Raw genomic sequence first — 18,575 nt, forward strand, 5'->3', positions numbered from 1 at the left:
AGATCCAGCAATTAATACGGTTTTGCAGCGATAAATCTACGAAAAATTCTCTATTGTCATCACATTATATATATTCAACACTTGGTACTTTTATTAGGAAGTAACAATCCTGAACACCGAGTATATGTGGGATTAAATTAAAAATGTATATTATTGCTTTGTGTATAACCCGAATAAATAATGTGTATAGGTGTGTATTATATGGATATGCATATAACGTTTTTGTTAAAAAAAACAAACGAACTGCTCGATTAAAAACTAAACTATTTGGATTTCATTGTAGTCAGCGATTTGCGTGGCGCCGATTGTCGCTGCCGCGCCAAGAATGTTTGTCCCGAACTCATCAATAAGGCCAATTTTGAGTCGACTGCATCGCGTTGTGCATTAATGCCTAATCTGTAGAAAGCGGTCGTCATCAGCTGCTCCTCCATGCCGCTCATCTTGGGCTTTGCTTCCTCCTCAATCACATCGACGCTCTTCTCCAGTGCACTGGCATCAATTACTGTAAAGAATATTTTATTATAAGTTGCATGTTGGTGGTTGTTTGGCAGAGACAAACCATTGGCTATACGCGGATCTATGTTCTTGATTACTTCCTTAGCGCGTTCCACACATTTCCTATACTTCACTTCATAGGCCATGACCTCCTGTTCTCGTGTAGCCAGACTTGACTCCAGCTGTGTGATCTTGCCGTGCATCGTGGAGATTTGTGTGGCAGACTCTTCAACTTGCAGTGCTATAAAACACAAGTAGTAACAATTATTATTATGCATAAACCATATTTGTAGATGTTTACTTACTCTTCTGTTCATTCAGTTCCATTAGCTGCTTGATTTGTTTGCTGAACTCATTTCTAAAAAGAGAAATAAATTAGCGACTTATTTATCAACTTTATTATCTTGAACTAACTCTTTTAAAATGGGATCATCGCTTTGTGAGGCATGCGACAAGCTGAGAATCCGTTCGTTGGCTGTCTTTAATTGCTCGCGCAGATTCTCACAGCGTTTGTTTGCATCATCCAGCAATTGCTGTGAAAAAGATTAAATGAATTACTGTTACAAAGCAGCATATAGTTCCATCTTACTGCCAATGCTGTTTGCCCCCCTTGCCCCTCACGTAGTGCTTTGTTCTCTGCCTCCAGACGTTGTATCTTATCCATCATAGCCGATGGCTGCAGCTCCCTGGACATCGTGTTACCGCCAATGCTGCCCGAATTGGTTGACAATTGACCGCACTTGAGTTCATCGCAAGCCTCGCGCAGATTGTCGCGTTCTTTAAGCAAACTATCCTTGGCACGCTGCAATGCAAGATTCTTGCCCTCCAAATTCTTGTTGTCAAACTCCAGTTTCACATTCTTGCTACTCTCATTGTCCAATTTGGCATGCAGATCTTGAATCTCCTTCTTGAAGAGCTCAATTTGTCCCTTTGTGTTGGCATAACGTTTGGCATCCTCTTCGAACTGTGCATTTTGCTGCACATAATCAGCACTGCGCTCCTCCAGCAACTTAACGTGCTTCTTGAGGTCATTGTACTCCTCCAGCTTCTTTTTGTAGGTCTCCAGTTGAGCCTCGCACACTTTGAGCTTGTCCGTCGATTCGCGCAGCACATCCACCTCATCCTTAAGTGTTGTCAACACTGCGGTGCTTTTCTGTTTTGGGTGGAATAATCAGAAATAAATAGAAATTGCAACTGGTTTTTAATGCTTACCATTAGCTCATCGATGCGTTGTTGCATGTGCAGCATATCGGTCTCTTGTTGCTGAGCCTTGATTTTCAAATCCTCACGTGCACCCTCCGACTGCAGAAGCTCCTCCTTGATCAAATCCAGTTGTCGTCTAAGGTGACAAATAATTAGAACTTGTTAATTGAATGGAATAAACAAATTGTCTGCAAACCTGAGCTCATTGTAGCGCACAGAGCCTGCCTGAATGGGACCTAGTGAAACGCCATCATCGCCAATAGTGTTGTGCTCGAGACGTGCAAACTCCTGCTGAACCTTTTGCAGCTCCTGTTGCAAATTAGTCTTCTCATCGATCAACAGCAGCATTTTCTTCTCGGTCTCGAAACATTTTTGTGCTATAGCATCGCGTTCCTCCTGTAGCTGCAATTGCAACGCCTTTGCATTACCATCCAGCATGCCGCTTAAAGAGTTGCGTGACATTGAACTAACAACGCCGCCACCCTCTGATGACGCCGACGACTGACGTGTCGATGTTTCCAGCTCTTGCAGGGCACGCATAATATTTGCCTGCAACTCCTCCTCGAGGCCCATGATCTCGGTGATGTAGGACTGCTTCTTGGCACAATTGACCGCACAACCCAACACCAATTGCAGCAAGCGCTCCAACTCCGTGAGATCGCACTTTTCAGCAATTGCCTGAACATCCGGTCTCAGGAAATCATGTTGCAGCGTATAATTCAGCACATCAGTGTAGTATTCGTAGACACCTTCAACTACCTTTTTCAGATTACTCATTCGCAAACGCCAATTGCTACCGACAGCACTGGATTTTATCTTGGACAGCCACGAATCCGTAAACGATTCGGGTGCAAACTGATTCAGCGCTTGGGCCAACGCAACGCCATCGGCCAATTCTTCGGCATTAGCATGTGGTGCATTTAAATTGAGAGTTTTGAACCACTCGAGCAGACTGTAATACATTCCGTTTGCTGTGGACATCGTAGACGTGAAATAAAAGTGACAAAACCAAACAATAATTAGAAATTTTCACAGAAAAAAATAACACAGCTGTTGCAGCGTAAACAAAACAGCTGCACACAACGATAGAGATGAGCGAACACTGCTTGCCTTGGTTATCGACCAATCGATAATAGTATCTCTGTTTAAATTACCACAAGAAAAGGAATACCGCACACATTCAAAAATTAATATTTTTATATCGTAACATCTTAATCTTAAAGTAAACAAACAACTTTTACTCCATCTTACAATTATTTGTATGTGAGATAGTGATTGTAATTCCAACGATTTATTGTTAAAATTAAATTAAAACTTTAGTTATCTGCCATGTTAAAATCTATAGCTGCTGTACTTTCACTGTTCATACAACGTTCCACCCATTTCAGTTTATCATCGTGCTCTCTTATTTTGTCAACTGGCGTCCAGCTTAAATCATATTCTAGTCTATAGCTGCCCTTAAACGTCTGGTCTGCTGGATGATTCCATTCCTACAATTAAACAATATTCAGTTGAACTATTGATAACATATAATAAAATATTGAGAGCTGCCTACCTCCGGCGACAGCATGCTAAAATAATTTTGCCCTGTTGCCCTCTGATAGAGATGCTAGATATGGCCAGGCTTCTTTGTAAAATTGCAAGCAGCGCTGTGAAGTGCACGGCTGTCGTTGGACTCCTGCAGTATATTCATCGCCTGTGCTTGTAACATTTTTATCTAAAAAGAGTTCAAGTTACACAAACGCTTTGCAGAACACTGATAAGGGGCAGAAACTTGCCTGATCTAGAATAACAACCAATTTCTGGCTTGTGCTGTTCTTCAATTGCTTATCAGCAGCCTGAATTTCTTGAGCGAGTTTTATGATATCAGTTTCTTCGTGCATGGACACTCGAAGCGGGTCTAATTGAAGTTGCGGGTTTCTCTCCACCAATTGCGCTAAAAGATAAAAACCAAAATTACACAAAATTATAGAAATGTCATTGAAATATCGTTACCCTTTTTAATTGCTGACTCGTAAGTTAATTGTTGATCCATTGTGGCACTCCTTTTCATTACACATGCATCGGCAAACACAATAATTTTTTTATTAGATATAAAAGAAAGTAGTTTTTGTTTACAATATTTCACAACAAACGAAACATGTGTTCTAATTCGAGTGTGACCACAGATTGATTGAAAAATATACCAATTGCGGCACATTCGCAAAATATGACAAATAAAAGTTGGCCATACTTCACATTGTATTAAATTAAAGACATCTAAAAAAGAGCGCTTATTTGAAGAGCATTACACGCTTCTGTTAAAAAATGGATTATTGAGGTATGTTTATTAATTAAGTACGAGTTTATTCTGAACATATTTAGTTTTTGGCAATTATTGTCTAGTTAAGTAAATGCATTATTGCAATAGTGTACAAGATAATATCTATAAAAATATATGACATTCCATTTTGAAAATTTTCAATGCAATTATTCCGACTTCTCCACCTTGTTTTTTTCATAAGCCTGCAAGAAATAAGAATTTATTAAATAAAGCTTACCAAAATTTACTATAAATGCAAAATTACCTGCTCGGCGATTTTCAAAAGGTGATCAAATGTTGACTTCCCCGTTTGCATAACCATGCTATGAAAGACATTAGTCTGGGATGCCGTCAAGAGTTCATAAGGCGCGCCAAACTCCACAACATGTCCCGCATCTAATACCATCACCTTGTCCGAGTCCATAATAGTGTGTAGACGATGAGCAATTGTTAGCACCGTGCAATCCTTGAACTTGTTTCTGATCGTAGTCTGTATAAGAGCATCAGTTTGTGGATCCACATTGGCAGTGGCCTCATCCATGACAAGCACACGATTCTCGCGTAGAATAGCACGAGCCAGGCACACCAGTTGACGTTGACCCACGCTGAAGTTGGATCCGCCCTCAGAAATGTTACCCAGCAGTCCCATAGGGAGCTCAGAAACTTCATCCTTCAAATGCACCTGAAGAAGAAATAGAGAAAATGAATTACATCTGTGATATGGACTGTGTGTTAGACTTACTTCCTCCAAAGCTTGCCATAGTTTCTGGTCCGGATACTGCTCAAATGGATCCAAGTTGTAGCGCACTGTGCCAGAGAACAACACAGGCTCCTGAGGTATAATCGAAATCTTGCTACGCAAATCATACAAGCCCAACTCTTCCGTATCGCGTTTGTCGATCAAAATGGAGCCATCGTTGTACGACAGTCGGAACAGAGCATTAATCAGTGAGGATTTACCCGCTCCTGTGCGTCCCACAATACCAACCTTCTCACATGGTTGTATGATAAAGTTGAGCGACTTTAGCACATAAGGCGATTGAGGATCTGGCTCGTAGCGTAAACTTAAATCATCGGCAACAATTTCACCAGCTTCAGGCCAACTTGCTGGTGGCTTTTTGCCCGCAGGTGAACTGAAGTCGCCTTCAGCCTTCAAGTTTCTATACTCCATCACACGCTCCACGGATGTCATGGAGTTCTCCAGCTCTGCAGATTGTCGCATGCCCCACTGCACCGTACCCGTCATGGACATGGCCTGTGTAATTGCCAGACCAATCTGTCCGGGATTATCGGGCGGATAGAAAAAGTTATTCAAGATGATTATAAGCACATAGATAACACAGAATAAGTCAAGGTAATATCCGAAGGCGCGACTTGTCGACAGGAATGTATAATAGCCAATGGAATGATTATCCTGATACTGATCATACTCCGCCGTCAACATCTTTTGAGCACGCATCGCACGTATTGTAGGCAAGCCCGTCAAAGTGCCGCCAAAGTGCGAGTACATCGGAGAGCGAGCAACAGCCTCGAGACGCTTCACATCCCGGGAGGTGCTTAGGTAAAAGTTGCGCATATAGTGGAAGCCGATGAACATGGCAATCGTATTGATCAGATACCAGGGATTTGATACACACAACACACTGATAATGCCAGTCATCGTGAGAAAAATTTGTATGCAATCCAGCATCACAGCGGGCAGCACTTCATCCACTTGACCCAAGTCCATGGCGAAACGATTCAAAATCCGACCCGATGGATTCGTGTTGAAGAAGTACATGGCAGCATGTGTTATGCCGCGGAACATCGAGTTGTGTAGCTCGGTGGATGAATGCATTGCCATGCTGAAGAAGAGCAGAGTGCGCAGCATGACGAACAAGATCAGCGCCACATTGATAGCGGTAAAGTAGTAGATATCCAGCTCGGAGGTCGAGTTGTTCTTCACCCTGCAAAGTGATGATCAGATTTAGTAAACAAACAGCTTTGGTATAATAAAGATAAAAATAAGATAAAAAGATGTCATGTAATTTCCTATTTATGGGCAATGTGTCAATTTCTAAAATTAGCTTAGCGTGTTGTCAGTGTTTTCAGTAGTTTTAGGGCGCCTAATCTTAAAGATAAACACAACAACAGTGAGCGGACAAACTTCTAATTAAACCATGTTATTTTGGAGGTTCATTCAAGAGTTTTTTGATAGCTCTTGAATATACAGTTAACGATATAAAAGACCCTAAAGTTGTCAACAACTTTGATTGTGACTTACCAGTAGGAAAGGAAGTAGTCACCCCAGGATGCCATTACCTGGGTGCCAATGCACAAGAAGAGGACTACGATGAGCATGAACCAACTGCAGCCAGCAGAAAAGTACTTCTGATACATATCCCAACCAATCTTCTCGGCGGAGCGGGATTCCTGAACCTGTTTAGGCTGGTCTTCCTTGCCTATTAATGAGTCGTCCACACTAGAGCCCATTGAGGAGACACTGTTACGACTCTCCATGCTATTGTGACGCGAATAACTGGCCTTTGAGCTAGTGTCATCCGTTGATTTAGACTTCTTGACCTTGGTCTCTTCCTCGACCTCCTCGGGTGGCCTCTGTGCAAGCAACTGGGCAAAGTCCTGTCCACTCTTGAGCATGTGCTCGTAGGTGCCAATGTCGGTGATCTTGCCCTTGTCCATGATGACAATCTGATCTGCATGCTCCAGGAACTGCAGTTGATGCGTTACCAAGATCACCAGCTGATTGCGCAAAAATCCTCGCATACATTGGTCAAACAGATGGCGTCCCACATGCGTGTCCACAGCGCTCAAGGGATCATCCAGCAGATAGATATCCGCCTTGCGGTAAACAGCACGCGCCAAACTAATACGAGCCTTCTGTCCGCCCGATAGTGAAGCACCACGTTCTCCGACTATCGTTTTATCGCCTTGATCCAGCAGCTCAAAATCACGCTCCAAGGCGCACATCTTGACCACAGTGCGATAGCGTTGCTTGTCCAGGGGCAGTCCAAAGAGTATATTCTCTCGAACGGTGGCACTAAAGAGCCAAGGCTCTTGAGCCGCGTATGAGATGCGTCCACCGAGCTTAACGTTGCCCACTTCAGGACTGAGTTCGCCGAGAATGGCTTGGATGAGACTGGATTTGCCAGAGCCCACCGGACCAATAACTGCCACCAGTTGCGGTCCTTTCAACTTCAGATTAATGTTGTCCAATATGGGATCTGTGTGTTCGGCATTCCAGCGTGCCTTCAAGTCTTTAAGCTCCACAGAAATCTCGCTGGAACTAGGCGAAGAATGCGACTGTCCATTGATCAGACGGTTCTTCTCCTCGGGCTGCCCCTCTGGCTGCTGCTCATCATCCAGCTGCTGTATATCAATCTCATCGCGTATCATGAACTGTGAGATGCGCTGCATGGATACCAACAACTCAGCCACTTGGGACATGCCACTGGGAAAGAATTTGCTCACGGTGCGTCGCAGAATATTGTAGAATGCGGTCACACAGAAAGCGCGCTCTGCCGTGAGTTGGCCACCCGTGAGCACATATGCCAACAGGCTGGAAAAGATGGCAATCCTGCCGAGCGTTATCTCAAAGGAGAGCAGTATGCCGCGTATGTAATTCACCTTGCGGATCACGCTCATCTCGCTGACTCGAGTGCTAGACACCATTTTCTCAAAGGGTTTCTCCCAGGCATACATCTTGATCACCTGTATGCCGGAAATAATCTCATTCATCATTCTCACTCTCCGATCGGTGATCAACGCAGTGCGTAATCTCAGTTTCGAGGTCAATCTACTGAGGTAGGTCTGGAGTGGCAGATAAAGTATCAGAATGGCAATCCCATAAAGGGAACAGACGCCAATTTGCTGATACATAAAGTACGAGGCAATCAACAGCTCCAGTGGTCCCAGCCACAGGTAGTGCAGATGAATCAGTGCACGATCGAAGCGACCCAAATCATTGGATACCAGATTCACAACCTGACCCGTTGTGGTGCCACCCAAAGCAGTGCGACTCAGGCGTAACGCCTTACGATAAATAGCACAGCTGACAGCGACACGCATCTTCATCGCCAAATGCGTCATGTGCATCATGTAAGGATGGATGAGCAGCACACCTAGCACAATGCAGGCGACCAGCAAAGCCCCATAGAGCTGTGCGTTAAGACTCTTGCCATTGCCATGCTGCGTGAACTCCGATATCAATCCGGCCAGCAGCAAAGGCATCGTTACCCTGTAAAGAAAAATTAAAGTTAAATAATGTTGAAATGTGTTTGGTTTATTACTTTAATAGGCATGGTTGTAATACAAATATTATTGTTTGCGCCTTAACTAAGCTAACATTCAAACCTCTGTTCTAAGACTAATTTACATTTTTTTATTTAAATTCAATAATTAGACTTTGAATATTAAATAACTTCTTGGTGCCATATCAAAAGTCATAAACAATGTTGTGTAATGTGTTAAGCTTTTGGGGCAGTGCGTAGATAATTCAATCAGCTAGTCAGTCAAGGTAAAGAATTTTATAAATTTGGCCCACTCAAGTTCTTATCAGTCATAATTTGAATAATCATTTACAAAGGAAAAAACCATAAATAAAAAATTGTTTTCCTGATAATTTAATGATAAACTCTAATTATTGTATAATATATGAATAATATATATAATAATATACGCATATATTTTTTAAACATCTTACCTCAGTCCAATCTCCAGTATTGCAATCACTATGCCAGTAAACACAAGCTCCCAGCCAAAAACTTTGAGTATCACCCTCAGAATTCCATTCTTGGGATTGCGACCCTTTCTCTCCGAAATCTTTTTTGCCTCATTCTGCCAAGCTTGAAACACCTTCTCGCCCAAGTTGTCACCCTTATGCTCTTGGAGTACTTCATAGAGATCACTTGGCTCCAATGTTGTCTTCCGCCCCTTAAATAGTATGGGCAGTGCAAAACTGTAACGGAAACATTGATATTGCAACTATAGAAATTAATAATTGATCTATAAAATGAAAATTAATTCGGAAAGTTATAAAATGTGAAATGAACACGAACTCTTAAATTTAAAAAGTTTTGAATGCAATAAAAATAAATTAGATAACAGACCAAAAAAATATATAATAAAAGTATAATTTAACAGTTCTAAAAATTAAAAAACTTTTACAATTAAAAAACATCTATGTTTTAGTTTTTAAAACAATGTCATTATTAAAAACCATTTATATTTCAAAATGAATTATAATTATGCAACAAGTTCATTTTAGTTTAAAATTGCATAAATAATTTAAATAATTCTAAAAATATTAATGACCACAACCAAATTGTATTATGCAAATTTTTGGATATTATTCAATACTTCATTTGAGTCTAAAGTACAAAGATTTCTTATTTTTGTTGCCAATAATGTTCACTAGTTTTATTTTAATAATTTAAATAATCTTTAATAATTTAAATTTCCAATTATTAAATATTACTTGTAAGCATGATGCCATTTTGTAGTTGTGTAAAAATAGCAAAAATCAAATCAAAGAAACATAATTGTAACCCAAGGACACATGACCTCGAAATATTTCAACATTTTATTTAATAACAGATTGGAATGGCGGAAGATCTAAAAATAGTTGTGTAATTACAACTGATAAACAAATAATGCATATTATCTTATCATTGATAACAGACAAGAAATCTAGAGTGTCAGAGACTTCAGTCTTTTGATTTATGAAGATCAAGCTAGCAATGTGACTTATATAGTATGTATGATGCAATTATGGAAAGTTTCCTGAATGTAAAATATCAAACATATGTTTCAACTAGATGCTGAGACTTACCAGAACATTAACGCTGAGATGCAATTTGCACTCTCGCGCGGATTTGGCGGCAATTTATCAGCTGCCATCTTCAAACAAATGCAATTTCTGTGGGGTAAAACAAAAACGCTTCAATTAGTAATTTTAGACCTTTGCAAAATGAATCAATTGAATGGGATCGGAGTCCAATAAGAACATTACAAAGAATGCCATCGCGCTGTAAAACAATACAGTACGCATACAAGTTAATTATTTATTTAAAAATAATAACAAAAATATATTTGATTAAGATTCCGATTGGAACCGTTCTTTATTGAAATCAAATTAGAGACTAAAGACTAATTCTAAAGCTAGCCCTATATAAAGCTGCGAGTTTCAGCAGCGGCGTTGACAGCGCTGCTTTGGTTGGTGAATTGGGTGCAATGCTTCTTATTCTTGGAATTGCTTGCACCGGCATGTGGCGGATGTATTGGGCAACTTGGCTTGGGTCTTCTTGGAATGTTTGCAGGTGCACTCGGCGCGTGCAGGAAGTTGGTCAGACGCTGAGTCTGCATTTTGGACTTGTGGGATTTGTTGTTTGGGTTTCGAAATGTTTTGTCTGTTAACTCTTCCCCCTCTAATTCGTGCTTGTCCTCAAGCAATTTTTATTTCTCAAAAGTATGGGATGTTGTTGAATTGAGGCAGTGGATTTTTCTGTAAATCTTCTTGCTTGCGGAGTGGTGGCTTCAATGTTTCTGATGGAGCTGGTGTTGGTCCAAGTTGAAGGGTAATGGTGTTCTTCTTCCGACTGCAAGCGTGAAGTCCTAACGCTGTTATCAGGATGACACCGAAGAGCGTTAACATTGTAATGCTGTTGACCATGGAATGCGTCTGTATGTATTGCAGCTTGTTGGTGTTATTGAGATGAAGCGCCTCCAGTGCTTCTAGGGATAAAATCCTTAAACGTTCAGTTTCTTCGGCTGTTATTTGTGAGATTGGCACTTTTGGTTGCATAATGACTGGCTCCATATTGTTGAATAGCCGCTCTTTGATTTGCATGGAATCGTTGATTAGGTGAATTAGAAATGACCCTTCCAGATGATTTCCGGTTCCATTCCAGACCAAATTGCCGTTGAAGTTGTTGAGGAGAATTAGACCATTGTCGATTTCCTCTATCTCCGGGATGTGATCCGCGTTGCTGAAACTGCACAGTGCTCTCTCTCCTTAACTAGTTTCGGAATACAATGTGTTTGGCTTACATCAATAACATTCTTTTTGTCGCAAACTTTTATGTTTAAGTAGGTTTTACAATTTTTTGGTATGCCATATACTATATCATTATACAAAAATAGTTGACTTATTTCTAAGTGTACAATTGCGTTATTTTTACTATTGGTTTTAATAAAATATTTTGATATTCAATTTCTTCTAGGTTAGGAATTTTGACAATATACAAAAGTGTAGTTTTATTATGAAGCATTGATATATCGGAAAATTCCATTATCTCTTCGATTGACAATGGTGGCATATTGCCTTTTCTAAATATTTCTCCAATTTCTGTTAGTTCATTTTCATTTAGTAAAAGAGTATTTGCTATATTTAATTTGGCCCACTGAGTGGCATATTTGATATTTACTATTTCATCTTTTAATAATCGGATTTCATTATGAAGGCTAATGGCTACCTCGTTACTAAGAAAACTACTTTTTTGTATTGAATTAGTTAGGGAGTTCGATAAGGACGTAAGTTTGTTAATTCTTTGCTCCAGTTGTGTATTAACTATAACCTGTTGATTATTATTACTGATGAGATTATTGATATTTTCCTTTAACATGACGAGATCGTCATGATCTGGGTTGCCTGCTATGTACTTCCAACCTGTACCTAACCAATTTAGTGACCTAGATTTTCGTTTATTTGGGGAATCTGTTATTGTTTTGAGTGCGTTAGTGGTAGCGATTAACTCATGATGTATTGTTGAATATAGCGGACTACGCTTTAGGCCCTCTTCAGTGTGACTGTTAAGTAGGTCTAGTGCTTCCTGGATTTGATTAAGGTCTATTACATGTACTAATTTTGTTGAGGATGTCTGTAACTTTCCCAGTCCCTATGAATGGTCACTGTCTGAACGTTCGTGTAGTTTGTAATGTCCATTGTAGCTTCCGTTATTGTCCATAGTAATACCCTGCGAATATTATGATTTGATGTTACTTTTATGTACGATTCTTCCAGATTCTGTTAAAATGTTTGTATTTTTATCTTCTTTAACTAATTCTTTCTTAAATCTTGGGGAAAGTTTTGAACCTAAACGAGTGTTTACTTTTACATATATTTCTTGTCCTGGCTCATAAGTTATTATTTCGTTTCTGCTTTTGTTGTGGAATTGTAAATTTTTATTTTGTGCGATCTTAAGTTTGTCAATATTGTCTTGTCTGGCCTGTTCGTACTGGTCTGGGTTTGTCGTGACTCTCCTTCCAAAGAATACCTCTAATGGTCGCTTTTTGGTTGTGGAGTGGAAAGAGTAGTTATATTCGTATATAGCTCTATCCAGGAGCTCTTCGAAAGTTCTATGGTGGTTTTCTTTCTGTAAGCATCTCATTACTTCGGAAAGTGTCGAATGGAACCTTTCTACTTGTCCATTAACTGTACTCTTATATGGTGGCGCAGTGTAAATTGTAATATTTAACTGATCCTCAAGCATGAATTTTATGGACCTTGAGTTGAGAGATTTCTCATTATCTATTACAACGAACTTAGGAACTCCATAATAGAAAATAATGTCCCTAAGTGGTGTTCGAATGTCTTCTATTGCTTTTGAATTGATTATGCGTGCCTGTGCTAGTTTTGAGAATTTATCTATTGCTGTAAGAACTAAATGGCCTTTGGTTGAGTAAATGTCGATGTGAATGATGTGACCGGGATATTCTGGTATTGGAGTTTTTTTTATTTCTGGATTAGGGGGATGTCGGTCATATTTAGATTCCTTACAAATTTTGCATTGCCTTACTATGTTGCTTATTTTTTGTTTCATTTTAGGGAAGTAGAATTTTTCTGCTAATTGAATTTTATTTTCTTCGGCACTGCGGTGTGCTCTATTGTGGATTTTGAGGATTTCCTCCTCTTGTCTAGATTCGTTGGTGAGGTCTACAGTCATGGATTGAGAGAATCGGGTTTTGACGTTTTTGAAATATTTAGGATATAATAGTTGTATTTTCCCATTATATCCTCAGTTGTTTGGATGCCATTTATAACCGAAGGGTTGAGGTATTTTTTAAGTGTTTCTACTAATTCTTTATCGTTAAATTCCTTTTTGTATATTTCGTGTCGATGGAACGTGGGGAATGGTATAGAGAATATGTAGTCGGATTTATCTGATTTGTTAAGAAATATTTGGTTCTTGAAAACATTAATGGGGACTTCCATACTGGGTATTAGTTCGTGACTTGAGCTTTCTGCACTATGCTGAGTTGAGGCTATGGAATTGATTTGATCAGTTGATATTCTCGAGAGTGCGTCAGCTACGACGTTCTCCTTTCCTGGTTTGTAGAATATTTCGTAGTCATATTCTTCTAAGTAGGATTTCCATCTTTTAATTCTAGCATTTCCGTTCCAACTGCTCAAGGAATGTGTAAGGGGTTGATGGTCGGTGAATATTTTGACTTTTGCTTTCCCATATAAATAATTTTTGAGAGCTTTAAGTGACCAGATGATGGCCAGCATTTCTTTTCGTTAGCTGCATAGTTTTCTTCTGCTTTTGCTAGTGTTCTCGATAGGAATGAAATTGGTTGGTTGTCTTGCGATAGGACTGCTCCTATTGCGTAATTAGACGCGTCCGTTGTCAAGTGAAATTCTTTAGTAAAATCTGGATAGCGAAGAATTATTTCCTTTGAAATAAGACAACTTCGTAGTTTTTGAAAAGCCTTCAATGCTTCGGAGTCAAGAGTAATTGGTTTTTTTGATGACCTGTTTTTGGACACGTGTCCATCTTCCCCTCTTAAAAGAGACGTAAGGGGTTTTGCTAACTTAGCATAACTTTGTATGAATCTTCGGTAGTAGCCGGAGAGTCCAAGAAAAGATCTCAGCTCTTTTAGTGTTTTAGGGCAGGGATAGTTGGCTATCGCTGCGACTTTATTTGGATTTGTTTCGATGCCTTTATCGGAAATTACAAAACCTAGAAATTCGACTTTATTCTTCATGAACTCGCATTTATCTAACTGACATTTCATGTTGGCATCTTGTAAAGTTCGAAAAATTAACTCCAAGTTCTTGTAATGGGATTCATCATCTTTACTAAATATGATGATATCGTCTATGTAAATGAAACATATCTTACCGATATGTTCATGAAGTATGTCATCCAAAGCTCGCTGAAATATAGCGGGCGCGTTTTTGAGACCAAATGGGAGTCGTGTAAACTCATACTTTCCGTTATTGACGGAGAATGCGGTCTTTTCTATATCGGAAGGTTTCAAAGGGATTTGATGAAAACCACTTTTAAGGTCTAAAACCGAAAATACTCTATTATTGCCTAGCTGTGCAAGTACTTCACCTATCTCAGGAATAGGGTATTTGTCTGCAATGGTTACTCTGTTTATTTTGCGATAGTCTATTACGACGCGATATTTCTTTTTTCCTGAAGCGTCAGCTTTTTTGGGTACGATCCATACGGGAGAATTGTATGGGGACCGAGACGGTCGAATTATTCCATCTTCTAAAAGTTCTTTTATCTGTTTATTCACTTCATCTTTCAGTGACATTGGATACTGATAGAACTTGGAATATACAGGGTGTCGGTTGATGTTCTTATTGTTGCTTGTACCTTGGTTGTGTAGGTCAGTTTTTGATTTGGATTGGCGAAGAGGTTTGGAAATTTTTTTAAGAGTTGGTTTAGATTTGTTTTCTGTGTTTCTGACAGGTGGCTTGTTCTTGGTACTATTGTATTTACTGCTTCGAAGATTTGTTCTTTTAAAGGGATTTTTATCTTGTTTCTGATTACCATTAGGTTTTTACTTGGATTTATTTCTGCTCTTAATTCCTTTAAGGTGTCGTTTCCTAAAATAGCATCAAAAGTTTCTAGATCTTTTAATAAGAAAAATTTCACCTCAACATCTGTTATATTGAACAAGTTGGCATTTTTGTGGTGTGTTACCAGTGTATTACCTCCTATCGAGACGGCGTGAAAAGGGTTTTTATTTGGAGTGGGGTTTTCTACAAATTTCGGCTTGATGTAATTTCTATTGGATCCAGTGTCAATGAGAATTCTAATTATTTGGCCGTTCCTCAATCTACAAGTAAAGTATGGGAGAGAGGAACTCTTTACTCTAAAAATTTAGTGCAGAGTAGTCATAAAATTCGCAAGTGTCATCTTCATAGTTGTTGTCATATTGGTCTACTTGTTCTACGTATTCTTCTATTGTTTGTTCTACGTCTGCGTGAGTCTCGTATTCAGCGACTGCTTGTTCATAGTTAGTTGTGGTATCGTAAGTTTCTGTCGAAGGTTCTGTTATTTCGTCGTTGTTTGTCTGTATGTTAAAGTTTCTCTGTCGTTTCTGTCCGTCTGGTATAGGACCGGGGGGTCTTTTCCCAGCTTCGAATCGTGGTCTGTTCATGTAGTTGACAAATTTCGTTTGAACGCTGGAATCCACATCCATTGGTTCTGGACGCGGTAGCGGTTTCGGGGCCATTGGCCTAGGTGGGGCAACCTGTTGAGAGGTTGTGGCAACAGTGTATTGCCGTGGGTTGGCAATTGGTTGATACCCAGAATTTGGGAAATATTGTCTTGGTAGTGGAGTTGGTGGTAGTTGTCCGTAGTGTAAGTATTGTCGTGGCTGTTGTTGTCTGAAAGGGATTGGTGGTGGTTGTCTGTTTGAGAAGATGACATTCCGTGGGGCTGGTATGGGTTTACCATTACTGTTTCTAAAATGTGTCGGATGTCCTTTAAAAGTGGCATGTTTCGACCTAAAGGTTTGATTTTCCATTTTAAGCAGAGATGTAGTGCGGTAGGTAAGTCTGCTGGTTCTTTCATGCCTAATAACCGAGGCAAGTCACCTTGTAGCCCTCGAATGAAAGTGTCTAGCGCTTTGTCTCTGTATAATTTTGTCAACATTGCTTCCCCGTTTCTGTCAATATCCATGCTACTCGTTTTATTTAAAATTAGAGACAAGTGTCTGTATACGTCTTTGTGGAAATCTTCCACTGATTGATTCGGACCTTGTACTAATGTAGTCATTTCATATTCTAGGGTTGCTATGTCTCGTTTATCTGCATAATGTAGTGAAAGACATCTGCACATGGCATCCCAGTTAAGCGGTACCTTATATGCTTCTAAAGCTTGGTCTGCACTTTTCGTTATCTTGTCTCGGATGGTGTGCAAGATATTATGATATTTGGGCGTACCTTGGTATGAGTTATATGCTTGTAAAACACGCTCTACACTTTTTTCCATGAGCTAAATTCTTCTGGGTTTCCACTAAACTCACGCAAACCTTTTGCTATGTCGGGTACTCTGTCAAGATCTGTCAAATTTCTTTGATGTTCTGGCGCAATAACATGATCTGGGAGACTTAGAAAATCTTCTACAGGATTGGTATGTTGTCTTATTAATATTGGCAATTGTTCGGCTAATATTTCGCTTATAGCGGCTGTTAGAGCGGCTCTGTTATCTTCGTTCATTGTGGGTCTGTTTTGTTGATGTTCTAAATGCCTATTGTTTTGTCTCTCAATTGAACGTTGTCTTTGTGCTTCGTTCACTTGTTCTATTTCTTCTGGATTTAGTATGGGGGGTCGAATTAAGTTATGACGATTGGCCATAAGCGATAAGATGAAATTTAAAAGCTATTTTTTGTTTTTTTGTTTTTTTTTGTTTTATATTAAAGTTTATAACCAGTGGATGGTTTTTCCTTCTACTTTGGAGGGTCCTTGGGAATCGCAAAGTTGGAATAAGTTATATCACCGTTGTGATCTTTTTGTTTGATTTATCGCTTTACGCTTATTTATGTTATTTACTCTTTTACTATGGACTCTTTTGAGTCTTGTTTACTTTGCAATAATTTGTTTCTTTTCTTATATATTTTTTCAAAATTTTGCTTTTCGCTTTTAGTTTTATTTATTTGCTTGCGATTTGCTATATTCTATATGGACTCCTTGGAGTCTTGTGTATTTTACACTTTGCTTTATGTTTTTTATTTCCGTTTTGTTTTCTTTTCTTTGTAAAATTTCTTATATCTAACTTACATTAGCAATGATGTGGCCACCTTTCCTGATGGGACGGGGTTGTTCCTTTTGCAGCTGCTACTGGGGCTCCGTGATCCATACCTTCTGGAGAGTATTCTGAGAACGGATCTTGCAGAATATGTGGTCCACCGATGCAGTTCTCACAATCTCACCTGTTACACTAGCTAATTTAATGGCTTGGTACAGGTTTGTGTTGGCTAACTTAATTGCCGAGATTGCTTGAACTGTTCCTTCAACTGACTAATTTAATAGTCGAGAAGGTTTTGCAAATTTAATTGCTTTGGTCGCACTTGGTCGAATTAACGTCCTTTTGGCTTAGTTGCACTTCGTCAAATTAATGTCCGATTGGCTGATTGTTATTTCCCAGTGATTAATTATCACGAGCCTCTATTGGGATAATAACTTGAATTGCGCACTTAGAAACTGTTTTGTTCTGTCGATGCACTATTCGTTTTCACGCACTTAGATACGGTTTTGCTCTATCGTAACGCGATTTGACCGAAAATGTTCTTTGGCGCACTTAGATACGGTTTTGCACTATCGATACGCGAACTTTCCGGTCCCTGCTCGGGCGCCAGTTAATTATTTATTTAAAAATAATAACAAAAATATATTTGATTAAGATTCCGATTGGAACCGTTCTTTATTGAAATCAAATTAGAGACTAAAGACTAATTCTAAAGCTAGCCCTATATAAAGCTGCGAGTTTCAGCAGCGGCGTTGACAGCGCTGCTTTGGTTGGTGAATTGGGTGCAATGCTTCTTATTCTTGGAATTGCTTGCACCGGCATGTGGCGGATGTATTGGGCAACTTGGCTTGGGTCTTCTTGGAATGTTTGCAGGTGCACTCGGCGCGTGCAGGAAGTTGGTCAGACGCTGAGTCTGCATTTTGGACTTGTGGGATTTGTTGTTTGGGTTTCGAAATGTTTTGTCTGTTAACTTACACAAGCATTAATTTGATCTCTCAAAATACACAAACACAAACGTAGATACGTAACGTTATGTTAACGTTTGGAATCGTTTGCCGCGTTTACATCACATTTTCAGATAAGAATAGAAGACGAGTAGATGCCCAATTTTCATAATTTCATTAAAGATAAATGCATTACATTTATTTCAGTCACGCTTCGATTGCTGCTTGCTCGTCAATCTATTAAATATCAACAATTTTGTTCACAACAAAAATTAAAAACTTTCCATTCAACTTGAGAGCGGACAACAAGTCCTCAGTTCGCAGTTCACAACATAACTAAAACAATTTGTACTCTCTGCAAGTTTGGTAGCAGCTGACCGAACAGCTGATAGCCAACGCTCTCAGCAGCACAGTGTTGCCGTATCGATAAATTTAAGTGCGCGTTCATAACGTATACGTAATTAGGTGGAGTGAACCTTAATCCCATGGAAGCCGTACGAAATAATTGTATTTCAATTTGTGCATTTTCAAATATACATATAACCAATTGAATGGACGCTTGTTAATTTAACATTCAAAGGAAATTGCTTAATGGGAGTATTGAAAAATAAACTCTGTTGTTGTCCATGGTCTAAAAAATACAAC

At 39.4% G+C, this 18,575-nt stretch overlaps 3 protein-coding genes across 4 annotated transcripts; all 3 read right to left on the bottom strand.

The window, feature by feature from the left end:
- Positions 1-69: 69 nt before the first annotated feature.
- LOC133850415 (protein hook) lies at positions 70-2,794 on the bottom strand. Its single transcript, XM_062286512.1, has 7 exons — positions 1,895-2,794; positions 1,708-1,834; positions 1,085-1,648; positions 910-1,028; positions 801-853; positions 560-736; positions 70-502 (listed from the first exon to the last, which is right to left on the bottom strand). The coding sequence occupies exons 1-7, from the start codon at positions 2,677-2,679 to the stop codon at positions 264-266; spliced, it is 2,064 nt and encodes a 687-aa protein (XP_062142496.1). The 5' UTR covers positions 2,680-2,794; the 3' UTR covers positions 70-263.
- A 179-nt stretch (positions 2,795-2,973) lies between these two features.
- On the bottom strand, positions 2,974-3,830 carry LOC133850431 (uncharacterized protein C1orf50 homolog). The gene is given in 4 exon segments (XM_062286537.1): positions 2,974-3,188; positions 3,254-3,415; positions 3,477-3,634; positions 3,694-3,830. Coding segments are annotated over 4 exon segments (552 nt in total). The 5' UTR covers positions 3,752-3,830; the 3' UTR covers positions 2,974-3,014.
- Positions 3,477-18,269, bottom strand: LOC133850410 (probable multidrug resistance-associated protein lethal(2)03659). Of its 2 annotated transcripts, none has more exons than XM_062286503.1 (8): positions 18,127-18,269; positions 9,828-9,914; positions 8,700-8,954; positions 6,264-8,234; positions 4,743-5,946; positions 4,266-4,682; positions 3,694-4,203; positions 3,477-3,634 (listed from the first exon to the last, which is right to left on the bottom strand). In XM_062286503.1, exons 2-7 carry the CDS (start codon positions 9,893-9,895, stop codon positions 4,168-4,170), a joined length of 3,951 nt encoding a protein of 1,316 aa, XP_062142487.1. In that variant the 5' UTR covers positions 9,896-9,914; positions 18,127-18,269; the 3' UTR covers positions 3,477-3,634; positions 3,694-4,167. The 2 variants fall into 2 exon arrangements, with proteins under 2 accessions (XP_062142487.1, XP_062142488.1); XM_062286504.1 differs by having other exon boundaries at positions 18,215-18,232.
- Between the last annotated feature and the right edge of the window lie 306 nt (positions 18,270-18,575).

This window comes from Drosophila sulfurigaster, chromosome 2L (assembly GCF_023558435.1).
Source record: "Drosophila sulfurigaster albostrigata strain 15112-1811.04 chromosome 2L, ASM2355843v2, whole genome shotgun sequence".
Taxonomy (NCBI): Eukaryota; Metazoa; Arthropoda; class Insecta; order Diptera; family Drosophilidae; genus Drosophila; species Drosophila sulfurigaster.